This window comes from Polyodon spathula, chromosome 3 (genome assembly GCF_017654505.1).
Source record: "Polyodon spathula isolate WHYD16114869_AA chromosome 3, ASM1765450v1, whole genome shotgun sequence".
NCBI classification, from domain to species: Eukaryota; Metazoa; Chordata; class Actinopteri; order Acipenseriformes; family Polyodontidae; genus Polyodon; species Polyodon spathula.
The window spans coordinates 84,579,482-84,599,469 of record NC_054536.1 but is presented as its reverse complement, the minus strand read 5'-3'; the positions used below and the strand labels follow the sequence as shown (position 1 = coordinate 84,599,469).

General features: G+C 39.1%; 1 protein-coding gene across 4 annotated transcripts in view; it reads left to right on the top strand.

Annotated features, from left to right (window-relative positions):
* The window catches only part of LOC121313535 (microtubule cross-linking factor 1-like), an 82,831-nt gene that overhangs the window by 41,098 nt on the left and 21,745 nt on the right, over positions 1-19,988 (top strand). For 3 of the 4 annotated variants that reach the window (XM_041246197.1, XM_041246196.1, XM_041246199.1), the window contains exons 4-10: positions 1,729-1,788; positions 2,815-4,155; positions 6,325-6,471; positions 8,710-8,832; positions 9,798-10,031; positions 10,532-10,693; positions 16,740-16,907. In XM_041246197.1, the coding sequence (XP_041102131.1) occupies positions 1,729-1,788; positions 2,815-4,155; positions 6,325-6,471; positions 8,710-8,832; positions 9,798-10,031; positions 10,532-10,693; positions 16,740-16,907 (2,235 nt within the window). The remainder of the gene's footprint in view (positions 1-1,728; positions 1,789-2,814; positions 4,156-6,324; positions 6,472-8,709; positions 8,833-9,797; positions 10,032-10,531; positions 10,694-16,739; positions 16,908-19,988) is intronic. The other variant, XM_041246198.1, reaches the window with a different exon arrangement.

Genomic DNA, 19,988 nt, shown 5'->3' with positions numbered 1-19,988 from the left:
ATACATAATCGTAGTCATACTCGGTAACCAATACTCCTATGCGTAGGCACCTAACCCATGGGGCAAAGGTTCATGTACCCCCACCACTTTGAATATAGGTGGGTGAAACTATATATTTTGCCCCCCCTCTTTTTTCATCCATTATATATGTATTATACCTTGTTGTGTTTGGCACTGGTTTAAAATAAATTATAAAAATTGAAACGTATTCAGAGGATGGGCCGTGTTTATAAACACCCACAATAAAATATCCCTACATGAACACATTGGTTTGACCCAAGGTCTGCACCTTGGCTAACATTAGCTATCAGTAAGAAAAGAAAAAACATTGTTAAGTGAATATGAACTCGGCAGGCTGTCAGGAGAGATGACTGCCCAAAACAGTAATACTTTAATATATTATAAAGCTTGCAAGGTTTTCAGGCAGGAAATATATAGTACAATTGCCTGGTACATTTCAAGTTACCACCTCCTCCGCAACCACCACCACCACCTCACTCCCAGCCTCGTTGCTCCTCTGCCTAATCATTTTTGTTCACCGGGATGAACACGTCGCACAGATTTATTATTTTATTGTTTGTGTTTTAGCAGGCGGCAGCGGGATGCTCCGAAGGATGAGGCTGTGCTCCAGCTATTTTACTCTATTTATTTTTCTTCACCCGTTGTTGGGTTCAGTTTTTTTTGGAAACCTATGAGTCTTTGCGTTATAATAAAGGTGGTTATTTAATGCAAGATTGTCCTGACTGAAATAGGCATATGTTTTTTATTTATGACTCGCAAAAATATCTGAAGGAAGTGAAAGTATACGACTATTATTAAAAGAAAAAAGGTAAGGAAGAGAGAGTATCAGGCCGTTATTAAAAACTGTATAATATGTTGTAGAATTAATAACTAGGTTAATGTTGCCGTGGGGGCATTAACAAGTTCAAGTTCAATTCCCCCAAAAATCTTTTATCATTTAACTTAGATTAAGCAGTAATAAATACATAAAAAGTGGCATTTCAAAATCACATTATTTTTTCTTTAAAAACTTGTAACTTACATGTTGTCTACTGATATTAATGTTCAGCTTTCATATCAAAACGTGTGTACTTACTAATAATTTAAACTCACATAATAAACATGTGTCTATATTATGTCCTTGAATGACTGTAAAACAAATGCTGATTGATAAAAAGGACAACTCAATATTTACCAATGTAGCTCATGATGATATATTGAAATCCCTTAGATTTCAGTATATCATTGATTCCACTGATCGGGGACAGGTACATTTCACATACTGGTGCATCGATTTGTATTTATTTATTTATTTTGGTACCTTAGGATGCTAGAAGCGGGAGTGCTGTTGGTGTGGCTGAACTCACAACTGTATACATACTGTATAACATACTTGGAAAAAGGCCATACTCATTCTTTTGTTTTTGTTACTCGGCACACCTCTTAGGCAAATCCAGTTGAATTTTGTATTCAACCTACAATACACTACATGTAGATATAACAGTAAACAGGTTAACGTAAACACATGAGTTTGTAAATAAATTTCAAGCTACATGTTATAGGCTAGGCTACTATGGAATCGTGTTGTCTATAGTTATTTGATAGTGCCTTTGGATTGATTTCTCAGTAAAACAACGAAGTACTGTCTCTGCAAAGAGGTCTGGGTTTGTGGTAATGCAACTAAACTTCTCTTTTGTAAGTGACATACTATGTTTTCTATTTATGCAGAGTACCCTGAAGAGAAGAGGCAGTCGAGAAATGTATAAGGAAAAGAAGTATTCAACTCAGGTGGATCTAACGCTTAATTCAGTCCCATTCCACTGTATTCAACAATGCAATCCTTTCGTTTGATAATACATCATAGACTTACATTCAAATATCAGAACATATAAGAACTACACAGCATCTAGAAAAAAAAAGAATGCTTCTATGAACTCCAGTTTCTGTGATCTACAGCTGCTTTTTAGTTAACACAAGAAAATAATAATTACTTTTCAGTAGACTTCTACTTTTACCAAAGTAAAGGTCAGTGGGCCTACTTAAGGTCACATTGATATTTACTGGCTAAGCTGGAGACCCTGAGTCTCCTGGCTCCTTGGCAAGGAGCCACATTGTCAAAGACTTGTAACTCTTATACAATCTGGGACACTGCCTTCGTATTTGCAGGGTTATATGAACCCTTAATGCTAATGTGGCTGCCATACTGAGGACATGTTACTTTTAATGCTGCAGCTGCATAGAGAACACATTGAGTTATTCTTTGATTTTCTTTCTTTCTTGAGTTCCATTACCAGTGTTGTCCAATAAGAAACGCTTCAGTGCTGTAAATTCTGGCCATATCAATGATACAGTTTTTGTAAACACATAAACCACCCTATTTTGGGGAAAGTAGTTCCGTATAGAGCCTCACATGCAAAACCTGATATAGCTGAATAGCATTCCGTCAGTATCATTCTGTGACTTGCAATGGCTCACAAACATAAAAAGTGATTCAGTCATAATCTGTTCAATGTTAGTCTATAGTTTATTTATTATTTATTATTATTATTATTATTATTATTATTATTATTATTATTATTATTATTATTATTATTATTAATAATAATAATAATAATAATAACATTCATAACAAGTGTACACCTATAAAGGAGGCAGCCTTAGTCCTGTAAACACATTCACCATGCTGTTTTGTGTGGACCACAGACATAAACCACCACTAAACAGGACTTGTCTTAGGCATAGGTTTGGGGCTTCAAATTTTATACATACGGCATTGTCATATATTTTCTGTCCTATTTATTTTTTGCTCTAAAGGAGGACAGTGCCGACATCAAGTGTCAGCTCCAGTTTGCCAAAGAGGAGTCAGCCCTGATGCGCAAGAAGATGGCCAAGCTGGGTCGGGAGAAGGACGAGCTGGAGCAGGAGTTGCAGAAGTACAAGTCGGTGTATGGTGATGTGGACAGCCCGCTGCTGACAGGAGAGTGTGGGGGGCCACCCAGCACCCGCGAAGCCGAGTTCAAGCTGAGACTCAAGCTGGTGGAGGAGGAAGCCAACATCCTGGGTAGAAAGATTGTAGAGCTGGAGGTGGAGAACAGGGGTCTGAAGGCTGAGAACGAGGACATCCGCTTCCAGTACGAGAAGGATTGCCTGGGCAGGGAGCATGTTTCCAGCGTTCCTACCTCCCCCTACGGAGATTACCTGGAGTCAGCCGCCGAGCTGAGGCGCCACTTGCAGTTTGTGGAAGAAGAGGCTGAACTACTCAGACGCTCAATCTCTGAGATTGAGGACCACAACAAGCTGCTGACCAGCGAGCTGAACCGATTCAAGTTCGGGCCGGTTAAGGAAGCAAGCTGGGCAGAGGAAGATGGGGTGTTAAAGCCCAGCAGTGCCTGCACTGATAGTGGAATAGATAGATTGCAGGAAGAATTGAAAGCCGCACATCTGCAAATCAACGATCTGAGTGGTAAGGTGATGAAGCTGCAGTACGAGAACCGAGTCCTGATCTCTAACGTGCAAAGATGCGACTTAGCATCCCACCTGGGGATGTGGACAGCCAGCCCCAGGGATAGCGATGCTGAGAGTGATGCTGGAAGAAAAGAGGGTGAGGATGATGATGGTGGTCATCTGATGCCACTTCACCCCAAGAGGGAAGGACCCATTGGCGGGGAGAGTGATTCTGAGGATCTCTGTGAGAAGACTTCTGGCTTCGGCAGTGGAAAGCCCTCGGAGGTGAGCGACTTTAGCTCAGTTGAGTTGGCTCATCGTAAGAAAGAGGATAAAGAAACTTTGGCCAATGTGAAGCGTGAGGCGGAGCGGCTGGGGAAAACTGCTGAGCGGCTCATCACTGACACTGACAGCCTGATCTATGATGGCAAGCTACTGGTGACCAGTGGAGGCGCCCTTGAGTTTAGAGGGGACGGGGACGAGCCCCAGCTGCTAGATTCCATCAACACCCGCATGAAGGCATTCAGAACGGAGCTGCATACCTTCATGGAAAAGGTAGACCACCTTGGGGAGGGGCTCAGGGAGCAGGTGGACGACCTCTCTCCCATGCCTAACCTCACTGAATCTGCCAGCTTCCTGTCCAGCGTCACGTCCATGTCGCGAGACTCTCCCATAGGAAACCTAGGGAGAGACCTCATCACTGACTTCCAGGTAAGCACAGGCTTCTGGTTGCTCTTAAAATAAAGCGAATTGCTGCCATAGCTACATTAAAACTAATAAACATGCTGCTTTTTTATTTTGTTACAATTTAGATTTTTTTTTTTGACAGCTGCTCTTGTATCTCTTTTATAATTAGCCATGAAGTCATGGAACAACCCATCCTTTCTAGACTTAAAAAAGAGCGATAGTTCAATACACAATATTCAACCTTGCAACTTTATTTTTTTTTATATACCTTCAAAACTAAAATGATAAACTGTAACAGTGTCATTTAACCTTCCCAGCTCTCATACAAAGTGTTTGTAATGGATTGGCTGGATGGTATTGGCTTTCCCAGATGTTAATACAGTAACCTGGCATTTTGTACTCAAAATAAAATCAACAACACTTGGAGACTTATTGAATATACTTACAACCTTGGAAAGTCCAGGTTTGCATTTACATTTTTAATATTGCTTGAAAATGCCCAGTGAAGTGTAAAAGGTAAATAAATATGCATGAAATGTCCTCAGGACTCTAGTTATATTATATTTATAATATAATATATATATCTATTCTAGATATATATATTATATAGTATATATATATATATATATGATATATTTTGTCAAAATTCATATTCTAAAAGTTAGAAATTGTCATTGTTTGTACTAGGTATAATAGCCAAACGTTTGTGGAAAGAAAATTAATCTCAGAAAGATGAATTAGGGTTATTTTATAGTATTTAGTTTTGCACCTTTATCTGCGTATAACACAGGTGGACCACTATAATAAATTATATAAATCAATTAGTGTAAATCTTTTTTTTTTGTTTTAAACTGCTGAATCTTGTTCTCTGTGGTATTGAGCTCCAGTGCCTTCAAACATGACTGCAGCCTACGTTTTGTCTTTGTCATCAGTTTGCAAGGTTGCAAGGTTGATTTGCCCTCAAAGAAACTTTAGTTGAAGTCAGTTTGAAGTGTGTCCCTGTCCCTTAGTGCCGACGCAATGAAGCATACTCAAAACTTCAAGTGAAGTGACCACCCTGCAGACTGCTGGCATGCAGACTGAGCTTCGCTGCATTGTTTGCTGCTTTTATTTTATTTTTGTCTTTCTCTGACACCCATGTAACTGCTTGTTTATGGTTCTTCCTCTTTGCTGCTTTAAGAACTAACTGAAATACGCAGCTGAAGTGAAGATTTCCCAGGTGCCAAATTGTTGCCTTTCTCTTTCATACAATGTGGCACTGAAATTGAGCAGCACCATAGCACTGTGCCTTTGCAGGAGTCATTAGTTAATTTAATAGCATTGAAGAGGAGTGAAGCAGGTTGATGTAAAGTGACCCGAGATTAACCAGCATAGTACTGAGCTGAGCACAGATTTTATATAGCGTACAACATAGAAGAGGGCTATAGTATTTCACCAAATCTTAAATGCATTAGTTCTGGAACTATTTCTTAATGTTTACAGGTCTTTAATGTGCCCTATTATTCTCTTTGTCATGGTTGTTTATATCTCTGTGTGTTCAGATATGTTTTTGTTATTTTGTAACTTTGTGATTTGTAGTACATGCACAGTCTGCCAAACACTTTAAAAAGTGGTCATGAAAAATAACATACTTGGAAGTAATGCTTAAAGATGCTTTGACATGTTGCAGGGATTTGTAAGATAGTAAGTCACTCTGGCTAGATCAGAAAAAGTATATATGACTGTTAAGAATCATCAGAATGCTGCATGTCCTCAGAATATCATTTTCTTTTTATGGAGTAAGACTTGAATCAGAAGAACCGTCACAGAGCACGGCTTTGTTTGCATGGCTACGACGGTAGGATGTGAGTCCTGCGTCTCATTTTTTCATGGCTTATGCGCCAGCTGTTGTTTTTGACACATGCATCGCTCATTGCATGCGCCTCATAACCAGTGTTTGCATTCTTTTTTCTTCTCTTTTTCTCTTTTTTCTTCCCAGATGTTTCAGCCCATATTTTTGCTCATCCTCATTCTGGTCCTCTTCTCATCACTCTCTTACACCACTGTGTTTAAGTTGTTTTTTCTCTTCACGCTTTTCTTTGTCTTATAGTTTTTTCAGTCATCCACTTTACCCATTTTTGTTTTCTTTATTCCCTCCCTGTCCTTTGTTTTCGTTTACCAACTGGCCATGAAATCCCTCCCCACTCCCCACAGTCCAAACTGAGGGATCAGACAGAGTGGCAGCTAGGCCAGGAGCATGGAGAAGAACCAGAAACCCAGAGCATTCGCCTGGGCACAGACCAAAGCCGACGAGCCGATGGAGACAATAAGTACTACAGGCCAGAATATTTAAATATAGAGGTTAGTGATTCATAAGTATTTCATTTTAGAAAAAAAGAGGCATTTGTATCCTCTGTCTCTCAGACAAGTAAATGTTAAATGTTGAATAATTTGTAGTTGCAACCCAAGCTCGAAAACACAAAAGATCTAAAATAGACAAAAATACCAAAATGAGGGATAGGGTTTTAGAACTAGCTAGTACAAACATGTCCTTGCATAATAAGGTACAGCACAAAATAATGTTTCTGGGATTTAGAATCACTGTAAGTACGCAGTGATTGCAATTTCACACCAGTATGGCTGGATTGTAACTGTGATTTTACTAGATTTTGCTGTCACAATGTTTGACCCAATTTAATGCACTCACTTTCATGTCTGGGTAAGGATGTTGCATTATCCCTTTTTTAAATGAAATTTAGATACAACTTAGTATGGTATTTTATATCATAATTATTAATGATAATAATTAATTATCACTAGGAACGTCAGTATAGTTATTTGCATCCACACAACAGACAATCCATGTAAGGGCGTTGAGGAAGAAAGGTAGAGAACTGCTCAATTTCACTCCTATATTTTTTCAGTTCCTCCCTCACAATTTACCCCAAGCTTTTTTGGCCACAGCTTCTTATTTCAGTTTTTTTTTTCATAATATCTGTTATTTGCTACTATTGCAGGTGTTCTCTTGGCACTTCCCTTTAAGGAATAACCCATAAACCTGGGATCTACCCTCCAGTCGTGTTGTTATCATGCGCATAAATACAATACATTCTGCCTTCCCTTAATCAGAATTAAAAGGGAAGGCAGAATGCAATTATCCTGAAGTCAAATTCTTTATTGCAAATAATTTTTTTTTCTCATGGAACTTGCAAGACCAATAGCTTTGGATAGTAGCATTCTGTTTATAAGGCCGAGGTGTAGGCAAAAATCGTACAACAGACTCATATTTAAATGTAACAGCTTTCAAACATCAACACCTCTCATCCGTTCTCAGTTTGGGAGGCGAAGCGTCAGCACAAACTTCCACAATGCCGTTCCTCGTAAGTGCATGCAGGGAGGGACTGTAGTTAAATTGGAACCCTTCGGTTGTAAGTGAATGTGATGGGGGTGGTGGGTGTAGCGCTTGTGGGACCGGAAGTGGGAACTGGAAGTGATGACACAGAGGCAGGAAGTGAGGTGCAACCTGTGCACCAGCAAGGCAGGGCTGGGCAGGGTTTTAATAATTCACAAAAACGCTAACAAAAAGGCGGTATTTCACAAAACAAACAAAAGAAACCCCTGGAAATACAAGCAATGGTAATCCCGGGTTAGAAAACAAATGAATAAACAAAACAGTACTGAACACAATAAATCAAAACATATAAAGTTACGGCCGTTCCAGCTGTCGTCGTGTTGGTGGTGGCGCTGCGACGAAGTCTGGTCTCCTTTAGCTCTGTCTATGGCTCACAACAGCGCTCAGTGTACTGGACGGGAGGGAAAGGGTCCGGGTGTTCTCGCAAAGGTCCACCGGGGTTGGGAAAGAGAGGGGAAGGTAGCAGGAATTTCAGACAGGCACCCACCTGTCCAGTGCTCTGGAAAACAACCACATACAATAGTAATACACGTTCCAACAGCACGGCTTGTTCCAGCTTGCTACCCCAGGACAGAGAGAGGGAGCAGGGGAAAAGGCGCTGCTAAAATAGGGTTGAGCCTCGCCCCGGCAATCAGCCAGCTAATTGCCTGGCCATGCTGAGTCATGCTGCTCAACATGGCCTCTGCCTGGCCAGCACTGTTACTGCTGGCGGCTCTCCACCACCGCCAGTGGTCGGGAGGGCACATTATGGCACCCCACAGCACTCTCCCTGTGACAGTGAAATATGGGGACTGGTATTTAATTATGATCAGCTCAGCTACCCAGAGGTCGTTGACAGAGCCTGGAGACCCTGAATAGAAAACCCTGAGACCCTTGGAAAAATCCAGAGGTTAGGCAGGTACTTAGTCAGGATGACCCTGCAAGCGTGAGCACCTTGCTGCCTTTATGAAAAATGCTTTCCTGTTAATATACTGACGGTACGCCTTTGCATCTTAATAACCATATGGAAGTCTGCTTTTTATTTTGGTCCGGATGCGTACCTGAGTACCAGTTATGTGAAACCCTGATTAAAACTGCTTTCATGTATGGAAACAAAGGTCAGAAACAGTGAGGTCAACAGCAAGTTAGTGTTAGTTTAGTGACCACCTGTTCTTAGGCTAATGTTGTCTCCTTGCCTTGGTCGGTAGCTCAGGGATGCCCATGTTTTATTGGAGGCAAGCACTCCGGCCAAAGAGATTGAGACTCGACTGGAGCAGGAGAGGAGACTGCGGCAGGAGGAGCAGGACACCTTCAACACCCGGATCATGCAGGTACTGTACAGTAACATGACGGGGTCTGACAAAAAAGGCAACACTGGAAGACAACTGTTTGTTCTTATATTGTAAATATAAACGATCCACTGAGGTTCATGAACTCAGTCGAACTGCAAAAATTACCATCTAATTTTTCTTCATTTAGTATTTGAATACCATATTCTTTAAGTAAAGTAGTTATATTCTTTCTTGAAAAATCCAGTTGTCTTGAAGTTAAGAATTATGAATCATTTACCAGACACATTTTGGTGTAAGAAGTCTCTGTTCATACAAGCGCTGCTTCTACTGCAGGAAAGCATTTGTGCTAGTAGCTGCAACAGCTGAGGGGCAGCTAAAACTGTACTGAACAACTGAGCTGAACAAAACATAATTAGAGTATGCAGTTTAGAATTCAACTTTAATGGAATTGGTAGAATCAGCACAACTTTAGCACAGCATAAATCAGTTTTGTGCTAGAGGGAGTCTTAAAGTTAAAAAAATAAAAATGACATACTGTATATATAAGAATTGAAAAAAAAATTGAAAAATGCTAGGAGTACAGCTGATATTACTCCTGTTGCAAGCCAAAACTATTTAATAAATATTTTAGATCTTACCGTGCATGGCATCCAAAATGTTAGCATACATCACATTATTATTATTATTATTATTATTATTATTATTATTATTATTATTATTATTATTATTATTATTATTATTATTATTATTATTATTATATGTACAGTGATTTGAGGTTTCACAGAAGGCACTTTATAAATTCCTATTATATTGTATTGTATTAATCACCATAAAATGACACCCACTGGTCCGGTACTTTGACATTTATTATAAACAGAGTTCAGGTGTTTTTTTTTTTGTTTTGTTTTTGTTTTTTTCAGGAAAAAAAAAAAAGAACTATCCTAGTGTGATCCTTGCATCTACATAGTAAACCTAACCATAATCTCTTCTCCTACTCATCCCAGCTGGAGGAGGAGCGCCAGAAGAGCTTGCTGCGGAAGGACTTGGAGGTGCAGAGCCTGAGACTGCAGAACAAGCTGGAGGAGAAATCTCGAAGCCAGGAGAAGGAGCTGCTCCAGCAAGAGGTGCGGCGCTTCCGCCAGAACACCTTTGTCTTCTGCGTCAAACTCAAATGGCTGCTGAAGCACTGGAGACAGGGAAAGAAGATGGATGATGATGAGGAGGATGATCTCATGGAGGTTAGATATCAATCCTGGGGGGCGTATTGAAGGCATTCCGAATTGTTTGTAATCACACCCAACAAATAACAAAATAGCCTAAAATGAATATCTGAGGGTTTTTTTTTTTTACATATGTTTTTCCTTTCCAGTAGATTAAAGAGCTGTGTGAATTTGAGAAGCCACTGTGTATGTGGAAAGATAATCAACTCTGTTGTTAAAACAGTATTTTCCTGCTATGTAACACCAAAAACAAAAAGCTCACAATTGAATTATTTATTTACTTTATCTGGAGGGTAATGTTTTCATTACACATTTTTAAAAAACAGTGCAAGATATATTTCTAGGGGTTACTACCCAGGATTGAAACTACAAGAAATCTTTGGGGGTTATTTATTTCCAGTTGCTATGGCTACAAGAGGGTTGCTATAACTGTTGAGTTTTCTTTGTGGCCCATGGTTGTAACCTGTAAACCACACAGACATGACCTTACAAACACTGTCTGCTATTGCTTTTGTCAGTATGAGAAGTTTGACAGCATGCCAGAGCTGAACCTCCTGATGGACCACACAGCGAGTGAGCCTAACCAGGAAGAGCCCACCATCCTCCAGCAGGCCTCTGCGAAGGGTGGTGTTCAGGGACCTCCTCTGCAAACCCCAGAGCTAATCCAGCATCAGAAGCAGGTACTATACTGCACCTTGTGGCTATTTCCAAGCCTTTCTTCCTGAACCATCAGTACATGACAGTGGCACTGGAACGATTTTTATAGTGAGGGTGCTGAAAGCCATTGAACAAAACTGTAACCCCTGTTTATGATGGAAGCAGGTGCACAGCACTTCAATCCAGGGGGTGCTGCTGCACCCCCAGCACCCCTAGTTCCAGCGCCCCTGGTGCATGAGAAGAACTGGGGAAACGACAGGAATGACGAGCCCAAAAAGTAAAATTCTAGATGGCTCAAATTCAGCTCAGGAAATCATGCCCCACCTCCCATTGTATTCTGTGTTCAGATGTCATCCCACGCCTGGAACACCATACCTAATTCCTATAATCCAAAGCAAAAAAACACACCTGGTACCTTTTGTAAAATGGATCATTCTATTAACTTTCTTAATAAATTCTTGATACACTACTTGAATCATTTGTGAGTTTGTAAAATTCACATTAAGACTGTAAAATTGCATTTTGTAACATTTTATTATTACTATAAATTACTATATTTTTAGAACACTTGCCACACCCCCTAGAAAGTTTGACACGCCTATATAAAGGCAGGTTTTGAACTCTAACTAGTCATACTTTCACTCCAACTACATAACCGCTACACAGATTCACATCTTAACCCTTTCAACAGACTAGGCTACTGTTTACATTTACCCTATCCAAACAGAATACATTGCCTCGATATAGGTTGAAAAGTTTTGCTATTCCCATAATGTGTGTGTTTTGTAAATGAAAAAATAAGTGATATCTGAATCAAAAACACATTGGAAATGTGAAAAAACACCAAGTTATCAAAAGTGCCCAGTCATTTAAAGTGGAGATACCAAAAACACAAGCCAAGTTTCAAGAAACCATTGGGGCAACCTTGCCCAGCACAAAGCAAATAGGCACAACTGTAAAACCGATGGGGGCCAAGATTGTCCCAAATGTTTCTTCTAACTTGTACCAAAAACACAAGCTAAGTTAGAAGAAACCATTGGGGCAACCTTGGCCCCCATCGGTTTTACAGTTGTGCCTATTTGCTTTGTGCTGGGCAAGGTTGCCCCAATGGTTTCCCAACGTGCATCAGTCGGATATCTTTGCCTAAAAATGAAGGGTTTAAACAAAAGTTACGTTAAACTATTGAATGGTGAACCATGAAAAAGGTACTGAATCCTTGTACTAATGAACTGACACAAATCTAACATGAACTACTGCATACTATGTGGCTTCACCGGTAGACTTTGCAATACGATTTTGTAGTTTCTTAAGATTAGTGTCGCGTTTATTCACATCACAGCTTGCTGCGAACGCTAGCGCGAAACGGTCTTAGTGCTCACCGGGGCGAACGACGCTTGCCTCCACTTTCTGCGGCGCATAAGTGGAGCGAAGACGTAAAAAACCCCACTGCACTGAAATGGTATTCTGAAGTGTCTTGCGTCGTTATAGAGCACCTGCCCCATCGGCATGGGTCGGCATAAATTTCGGGACGTGATATCATTAACATATTCGCCGAAGCAATGTGGTCCCAAATAGATAACTGAGCACTGTGTTAAGACCCGCTGAAACCAGTTTTATTTAGTGGTGCAATCAGAAACTTTAACAAGAACACACTATAAAAATCTAAGTAGTCCTAAGCAGCAACTGTGTGCATTTCGACTGACATAGAAAGAGGAAAATCAAAGAAAGAAAACAAAAGGAAAAAAGAACCCCAAAAAAACAACAAAACGTAAGAAACTAACAATATTATTCGGAAAATTAATAATAAACAAATACACGAATTAAAAAATATCCTCTTTTGCAGATACAATGGAGTACTACATTTATTTTAATGAGGGCTTTACATGGCAATTATTACAAGTAAAAATATATCCATACAATATATGGAGAGCAGCATAACAGGTGCACCACTTCTGAATCTGCATGTCTGTCCTTTCTTTCCCTGGTTGTTGCTAGTGCTCTGTGTGTGTGTGTGTGTGTGTGTGTGTGTGTGTGTGTGTGTGTGTGTGTGTGTGTGTGTGTTGTGCATCTTTAAACAAGTTAACTGCTGTGTAAACTTAACACAATGTATTTACTTTGTTACCCTGATTGCAATACGTTACTACTATCGGCAGACCTGAAACAAGATATCTAGTTTGAAACATTATAATGAATTAGAAAATGGATCACAGATTTCCTTTAATCCGATTGGTCAATACGAGGGCATAAATCTCTGATAAAGGATCTTGAGTGTTATCTTTCAAACTATTTTTAGTCACTGTTCCAAATCAATCCGCCCAAAAATATGTAAATACAGTATTCATGTATTTTAAATCTCTGTTGCTGTAGTGCACACATCCTCTGAATGAACCTGTCAATGTAAAATTCTCTGCTTCCTAACTGTAAAAAAATAAAAATAAATAAATAAATTGCTGTCAGCAGCAATACAGTAACAACAATACTATAGCAACTAGTCTCCGGTTTAAATGACGAGTTGAAATCAAACAACTGCACGCAGTCCGATTAGTGTTAAGCATATCACAGTAACAACACAGGTATGTTCTCTTCTAAAGCCAGGAGAAGGAGGCTTTGACTTTATGAACACACAGTGAACAAGTAACTGAACAAACAGCACGATAACGATTAACACGTCCTGCTGATAACTCGTTTATTTTTAATTACTAAAACTTTTATTTCGCTAATGTTAGGACTGAAATACTGAAACATACAGAAGCTGTTCTTTTTTCTTCTTTACATGTTTTACAAACAGTTCACAGTGTTTGTTTTTCACAAACGCTGGAAATATTCCATGAGAATTGAAGCCCTGGTTATATTGAAACTTTAGTACATTTCAAGCTCAGAGGGAATGTGATGCGGCACTTCATGTCCAGCTAGAATATGAATCAGCTGCTGCTACTGGTTGACAGGTCAAGGACGGTAGAAGTATTTTACACTTTACATGAAATAATGTACCTGTAGAATTATTATAAATAATAAATTATTGCCCTACGTGCCTCTACCTTGTCTATTAATATACCAATCTCCTGTGTCATGACGTATTCTCTCGGCGAGTGACCTACCACTTGCTGTTCTGACTTGCGCTGCTTGTTCTTGCTCTGTGCTACTGCCGCTCGACACGATCACCCCTTCAACATTCAAAACAAAGCCTTGTGGTGACCTAGCGCATTCTGTCTCTTAAAGGGATTGTTGTCTGGCCCTGATTTGATAGCAGATTCCCCACCTGCTCAGCGTTTGATTGGTGCGGCACTGTCAGTGCCCCACAAAACGGGCTTGATCTGGGTTTTTAATTTCATCAGAATCACACTTTTAGAGAAGCCACTCCCTGCAGGGCAGACACGGTTGACTTTAACCACTGTGTTTGTGATTCCACTCATTTCATCAGAACAGAGCCCATGGTGTAAAATTAAATATCTAAATTACGTTCTAATAATTTTTTTTTGTTTGTCTCAATCCTAGGATCCTAGGTGATTCAAAACGTTTTCCATAGCTGTAGACTTTAATTTTTGTATGCAGTGTTTGGGTTGAGATTTAGCATACCAAACATACCAATGAAATTGAGAGGCTTGGTAGTTTTAGTATTTATTTATTTATTTATTTTCGATTGGTGATTATTCTAGACTCAGATTCTAGGTGGGCCCATGGACGAAGTTTTAAGAGTTATTTAAAGATTGATTTTTAAAAAAAAAACCCTGGTAGCCACAAAACTATTTTTGGTGTTGTTGATTTAAGTCTTAACTAACTCAAGCGTTCAAGCTTTGTGAATAGGGCCCACTAGACAAAAAAGAGAATTGAAAAATCTATTTTCATGTTGAAATTTCAAATTGGCAGGATATATACTGAATAATTATATATTGATAAGCAGCACCCTATGTGCAGTATAAGCAGAAGCTATTTTCTGAACTATGCTGTAGTATTTTATTTATTATTTTACCAAGCTAAGAGGAAAAGAAAAGCACATGGATGCCTCTATCTAAATATCTACTGAGTGGCATTCTAATATTGATCCTCTGCTTGCTTCGAGGACTCAGACTTCCTGCTGTGAAACCTTTGTGATTTATATTGGGAAAACGCTTCTCATGAAACAAAAACTCTCTACCACAAAAAGCACTTTCAGGTCACATATATCAACACTGCCAACAGTGTTACTGGTGAAGAGCAGAATGAGGACACTTATCAGGGCTTAAGTAGAACTATTCCCTCTCTATAACAGGAAGAAAACAGACAAATGTCAATGCAGTATTTTTTTTTCTTTCTATGGAAGTGCTTTTTAATTGTGGTTCAATTTAAGTTAAATGTACAAAACTTGCCTCAAGTAATAGACAGTTTAAAACAAGTTCATATGGGACAACTAAACTGAGGACTACTAAATGTAAAAATTGTAGCACACACCAGTTATCCTAACATTGCAGCAATAAGTCAATAATTATATAAATACCCGGGTGCTAATGATGTAATAGCACTGAGTCACAAGAACGAGGGAGGACGTCAGCAGAAGTTATTTTCTTAAAAGAGTTAAAGAGTAAGTAGCAAGGTTTTGACAAATATAGCTTTACAAGTCCCCAGGTATTGCAACAACTGTTAAAATAGCATACCTCTAATGGCCACTCTAGTGCACTGATAGTGTAAGGATTATTGCCCACATTGTCAAACAGGTAACACAGCAATAACGATCCATGTTGGGGTATGGAACAGAAAAGCCAGAGCACTTGTTATGTTTTTTTTTTTTTTTTTTAATCGCTCTTCCTGCAGTGAAGGACAGATCTCAAACCCCAGTGCACTAGAGCAGACATTTTGAAAAGAGCTTTGAAACAGACTTTAAAGTTATCAGTGTAAAAAGCTGTCAGGATGTTAAAAGTGAAGAGAGAAATTACAGGTATATTTAAACAGTTGTAGCAACACGTGGGGACGTATATCGTTATATTTTTCAGAACCTGACAACTTACTCATTAAGCTGATATTCTGTCCTTTTGATAGACCTCTTGTCATTAGCATTCTGAGAAGTTCACAGGCTATGTACTATAGTCATTATTTCCATGTATAAAAAAGCTAATTATCACTATCCTTTTTGTATATCAGTCTACATATGATAACAGTTTGTGTGACAGGACACTGTCTCCATCATTGGTATCTCAACTGCAAGAGCAGTACAAAAACCTTAACCCTATCTCAGACTTTCTTCACATGGAAGACTTATCTCCTCATACTGTACAAGGGTTAGCACATAATAATCAACTAATCAAATAGTTGAATATCCAAGTGAGAGTCGACCTTAGAAAGTGGTTGTCGACTAGTCACACATCATGTGATTGTGAAGTGTGCAGTTTCAGGTGGATGGATGTGCAGTTGCAAACTAGTAAAATACAAATGACAAAAGAAATTTCAAGCATTTTTTAAATTTTTTTATTTAGTAAATCACCAATTATTTTCTCCCAATTTGGCATATGCAATTATTTTTAGGCTCAGCTCACCACTACTACCCCTGCGCTGACTTGGGAGCGGCAAAGACAAACACACACTGCCCTCCGAAGCGTGATCCATCTGCTGACCGCTTTTTTTCACACTGCAGACTCACTGTGCAGCCACCTCAGACCTACAGCGTTGGAGGACAACGCAGCTCTGGGCAGCTTACAAGCAAGCCCACAGGTGCCCGGCCAGACTACAGTGGTCGTTGGTGTGCGGTGAGCCAAGGAAACCCCCTCCGGGCGGCGCTTGGCCAATTGTGTGCCACCCCCTAGCAGTAGAATAGCCTCCGGAGTGCCTTCACCACACGCGCCACTCCGGAGCGCTGATTTCAAGCGGTTTTAAAGTATCATGCACAAAACAGCATAATGTTCTGAAACAGTGTGTTCACAAATAGAGCAGCACCAGTCGACTTATTAGACCCATTTTAACTCAGCTTTTCAACATCCAGTAGTTAAATCACTTCAGTACATTGTGTGATTTGAAGCCAGCCCTGGAATATCCAAACCAGAGATACGTGTTCCTATCTGATCTCTGACCATGCAATGTTGAGCTGTGTGTTCCCCACAGGAAAGTGAGAACCGCAAGGTGCTGCAGGCTCTGAGGACCCTGCTGGAGGAGTTCCGCTCTGAGCTGCGGGACGAGGAGCAGCGGCGCTGTGAACTGCAGCAGACCTACGCCAATGAGAAGGCTGCCTTTGAGGTGGAGTGGGCAAAAATGAAGTGCCACCTTGAACAGGTACTGCACACACTCTATATCAACCCTCATACAAGTTTACCATGGTATTTTTGCCCAGCATTTCTAGTTTTCCCATGGTTATACTGTACATTTACTATAGTCTACTGTGGTTTGCAATGTGTATTAATCATACTGTACCTCACTATTCTTTACAATGCTTATCCATGCTTTACCATGCTTTCACTGTTTTATCACACTTTGGTGAGAAACTTTTATAAGGGAAGAACCATATTCATAAGGGCTTTGTCACAGATAAGCATGGTCTAAGTGTACGGTTATTTCATGTTAACCCACTCCCTGTCGTACCTTAATGCTTAATTTCATGTTTGACCCCTTCAAAAGACAAGCACCAAAATAAAACAATAACAACATGTAGTGTGTTTCTTACCACTGATGCGATGCAAAACGAAACGAAGCAATTTCAGTGCTCACTCTTATAGCAGCCGCATATAGGACTGCTTACAGCAGTGCTTTAGAAGGGGGCGGGAGGATGTGGATCGCGCCTCCAGTTAAAACCTGTGCTCAGATCACCCGATCTACTAGTGGGAGTGCTGTGTTTCAGACAGGCAGGAGTTGTCTGGTCTCCTCCAATTAAAACCTATGCTCAGATCACGCGATCTGCTACTGTAACACTGTGTTTAACACTAGAAGACCCAGAGATATACTCATACTTAGAAGCCCTGCAGCAGTCTTTCTAACGGCTGTATTCAAAACACTGTAAGTAGTATAACGAAAGGAGAAATGTCGGATGTAATTTGTTTTTTTGTTTGTTTTTTTATTGAGTACGTCATAAACATTTGAACAACCGAAGCATATTAAATATATGTCTATATATGAACATTTATTTTACAAATCAAAACAAGAAAATGTAAATAAATAAACATCTGAACAGACTTTGGTTTACCACATACATATTTATAAAACGGAAACAATAGCAATACATTTTTAACTTTACCAGAAATTGGTTTATTATCAGATGTGCAAAAGCAACTGAACAACGTAGATAAATAAACTTATAAGAAAACTTTTTACAGAAGCGCAGCAGCACAACAAGTTATAAAAAAAAGTCAATTTCTTTTTATTTTTTTCGACAAAAGGGTATTCCTTTACATTGAGGCTGTTCACAGTCAGCACAGATAATGCGCTTATTTTATTTTTTATTTATAAGTTTTATTTTTATTGCACTTGCCAACCTGGCTGCGGCTCTCAGCAGGGTTGCCAGATTCAGCTGTTGGTACACGCTTGGCAGTCTCCCTCTGTTCCAATTGTTTCATGTGAAGTTCCTGTGCTAACTGTAAAATATATTCTCCCCTTGGTAAATTCTTCTCCATGCATTCTTTATAAAGTACCCAGGACTTGATGGCTGCTAGGTCCAGTACTTTGAAAAGGCTGATTGAAAAACAATAGACTGTCAGTCATTCACTCAGGCAGAGTAGAGACTAATCTGATTACAGCTAAACACATTGCGGACTGGTAAATAAAAATAATAAAATAGAATACCAGTCTGTATAATTGCAATACAATTGTTTTCTGTATAGCTGTCAATTTGATTGCTCCCGGGACTTTTAGGAGAATATTTAATATATATGGACAGAAAGGTACATGAACACGCACCCCCATATGTGTTGCACGACTGGACAAAATTATATTTTAAAACCAAAATCCGCCAAAATGACTGCAGCAGGGCTTCTAGTTTTAATAGGAGAAGGGAGGCTTGCCTCCCTTTGAAAAAAATAAAAAGTAATAATAATAACAATTAACGCTCCTCCAGGACCAGAACACACTGAATCTAGGGTTTAGGTTAAAATATATATTTTTCTTACATTTTAGCCAATAATTGTATTTTATTGAATATTATTATATTGTAGCGATCTCGGTTCCCGCAGGCAGGCAGATCACACAAGGCGTGGCAAATAAAATATATATATATATATATATATATATATATATATATATATATATATATATATATATATATATAGTGACTGTTGAGGCCAACAAGGAAGGAGTTCTGGTGGTCTAAAGTCCAGTTCCTTATGGACAGCAATCCACATCATAAACACCATCATCACAACCTTTGCAGGCCATCTATCAGAGGGGTCAAGGGCTGAACCATGTATGGATACATAGAATATATTTAGTTTACAGTGCCTTCAAGTGCTAAAATCAAGTGAAAAGGGAATGTGCTTAGATATGTGCAGTCCAGGATATACACAAAAGACACTTGCATATTAATAAATACACCAGCACATTAAAACAAGACATTAACATTATATGCACAGTGAATTGAAAACACAGACAGATTCACACAACCAAATTTGATCAGCCCTTTGTATAGGCTTTCAGACATTCCAGATTAAAACTACCTTTGAGTGGCTGAATAATTCATAAGTTGTCATGGAAACCAGGGTTGGACACTGACAGTATATTGATTGTTGCTATCATTGCTTAGCAGTTTTCATTTTGTATTGTTCTATTAGCTTATAATGCCTTCAAAATAGCATTATGTGGGTCATTACTTCAGTTTTTCATTATCAGTGAAGTAAATCAGTAAGAGACTATGGGAGGGACTAGGTCCGAAGTCACAGGCGGTTAAAAGCCTTAGCAACACACATCAAGTTTATTTATTTGAGTCTTTTGAGTGCCTCACTGTATAATGTTTAGAAACCAGCAAACATAAGAAGATGGTCATAGTCATGGAGAATTAGATTTTCAAGAATTTAAATCAAAATGCAATAGAGAATATGGAAATGTACACAATGTTTAGACTAAACCAAGTAATTCAGTGACTCGTGAATAGTATCATACATTACCTTGGTCTAAACAAGGAACACTGTACTGCTTTGTGTGTCAGTAATAAGACATTTATAGAAACTCTTGTTAACATGTTTGTTTGACCCAATTACTACATTTCGTTCTAATACTTCACATTTTAACAAAACAGATAGATACCATAGGACTTTTCTTTGACTTCACTTTTAACTAAGTATAATTCTTAATTTCTGACAGCTAGATTATTGTGTGTTTGGTGTGATTTGTGCATGCATTGTTAATCACCAGTATATACTAAGGCTAATTTAA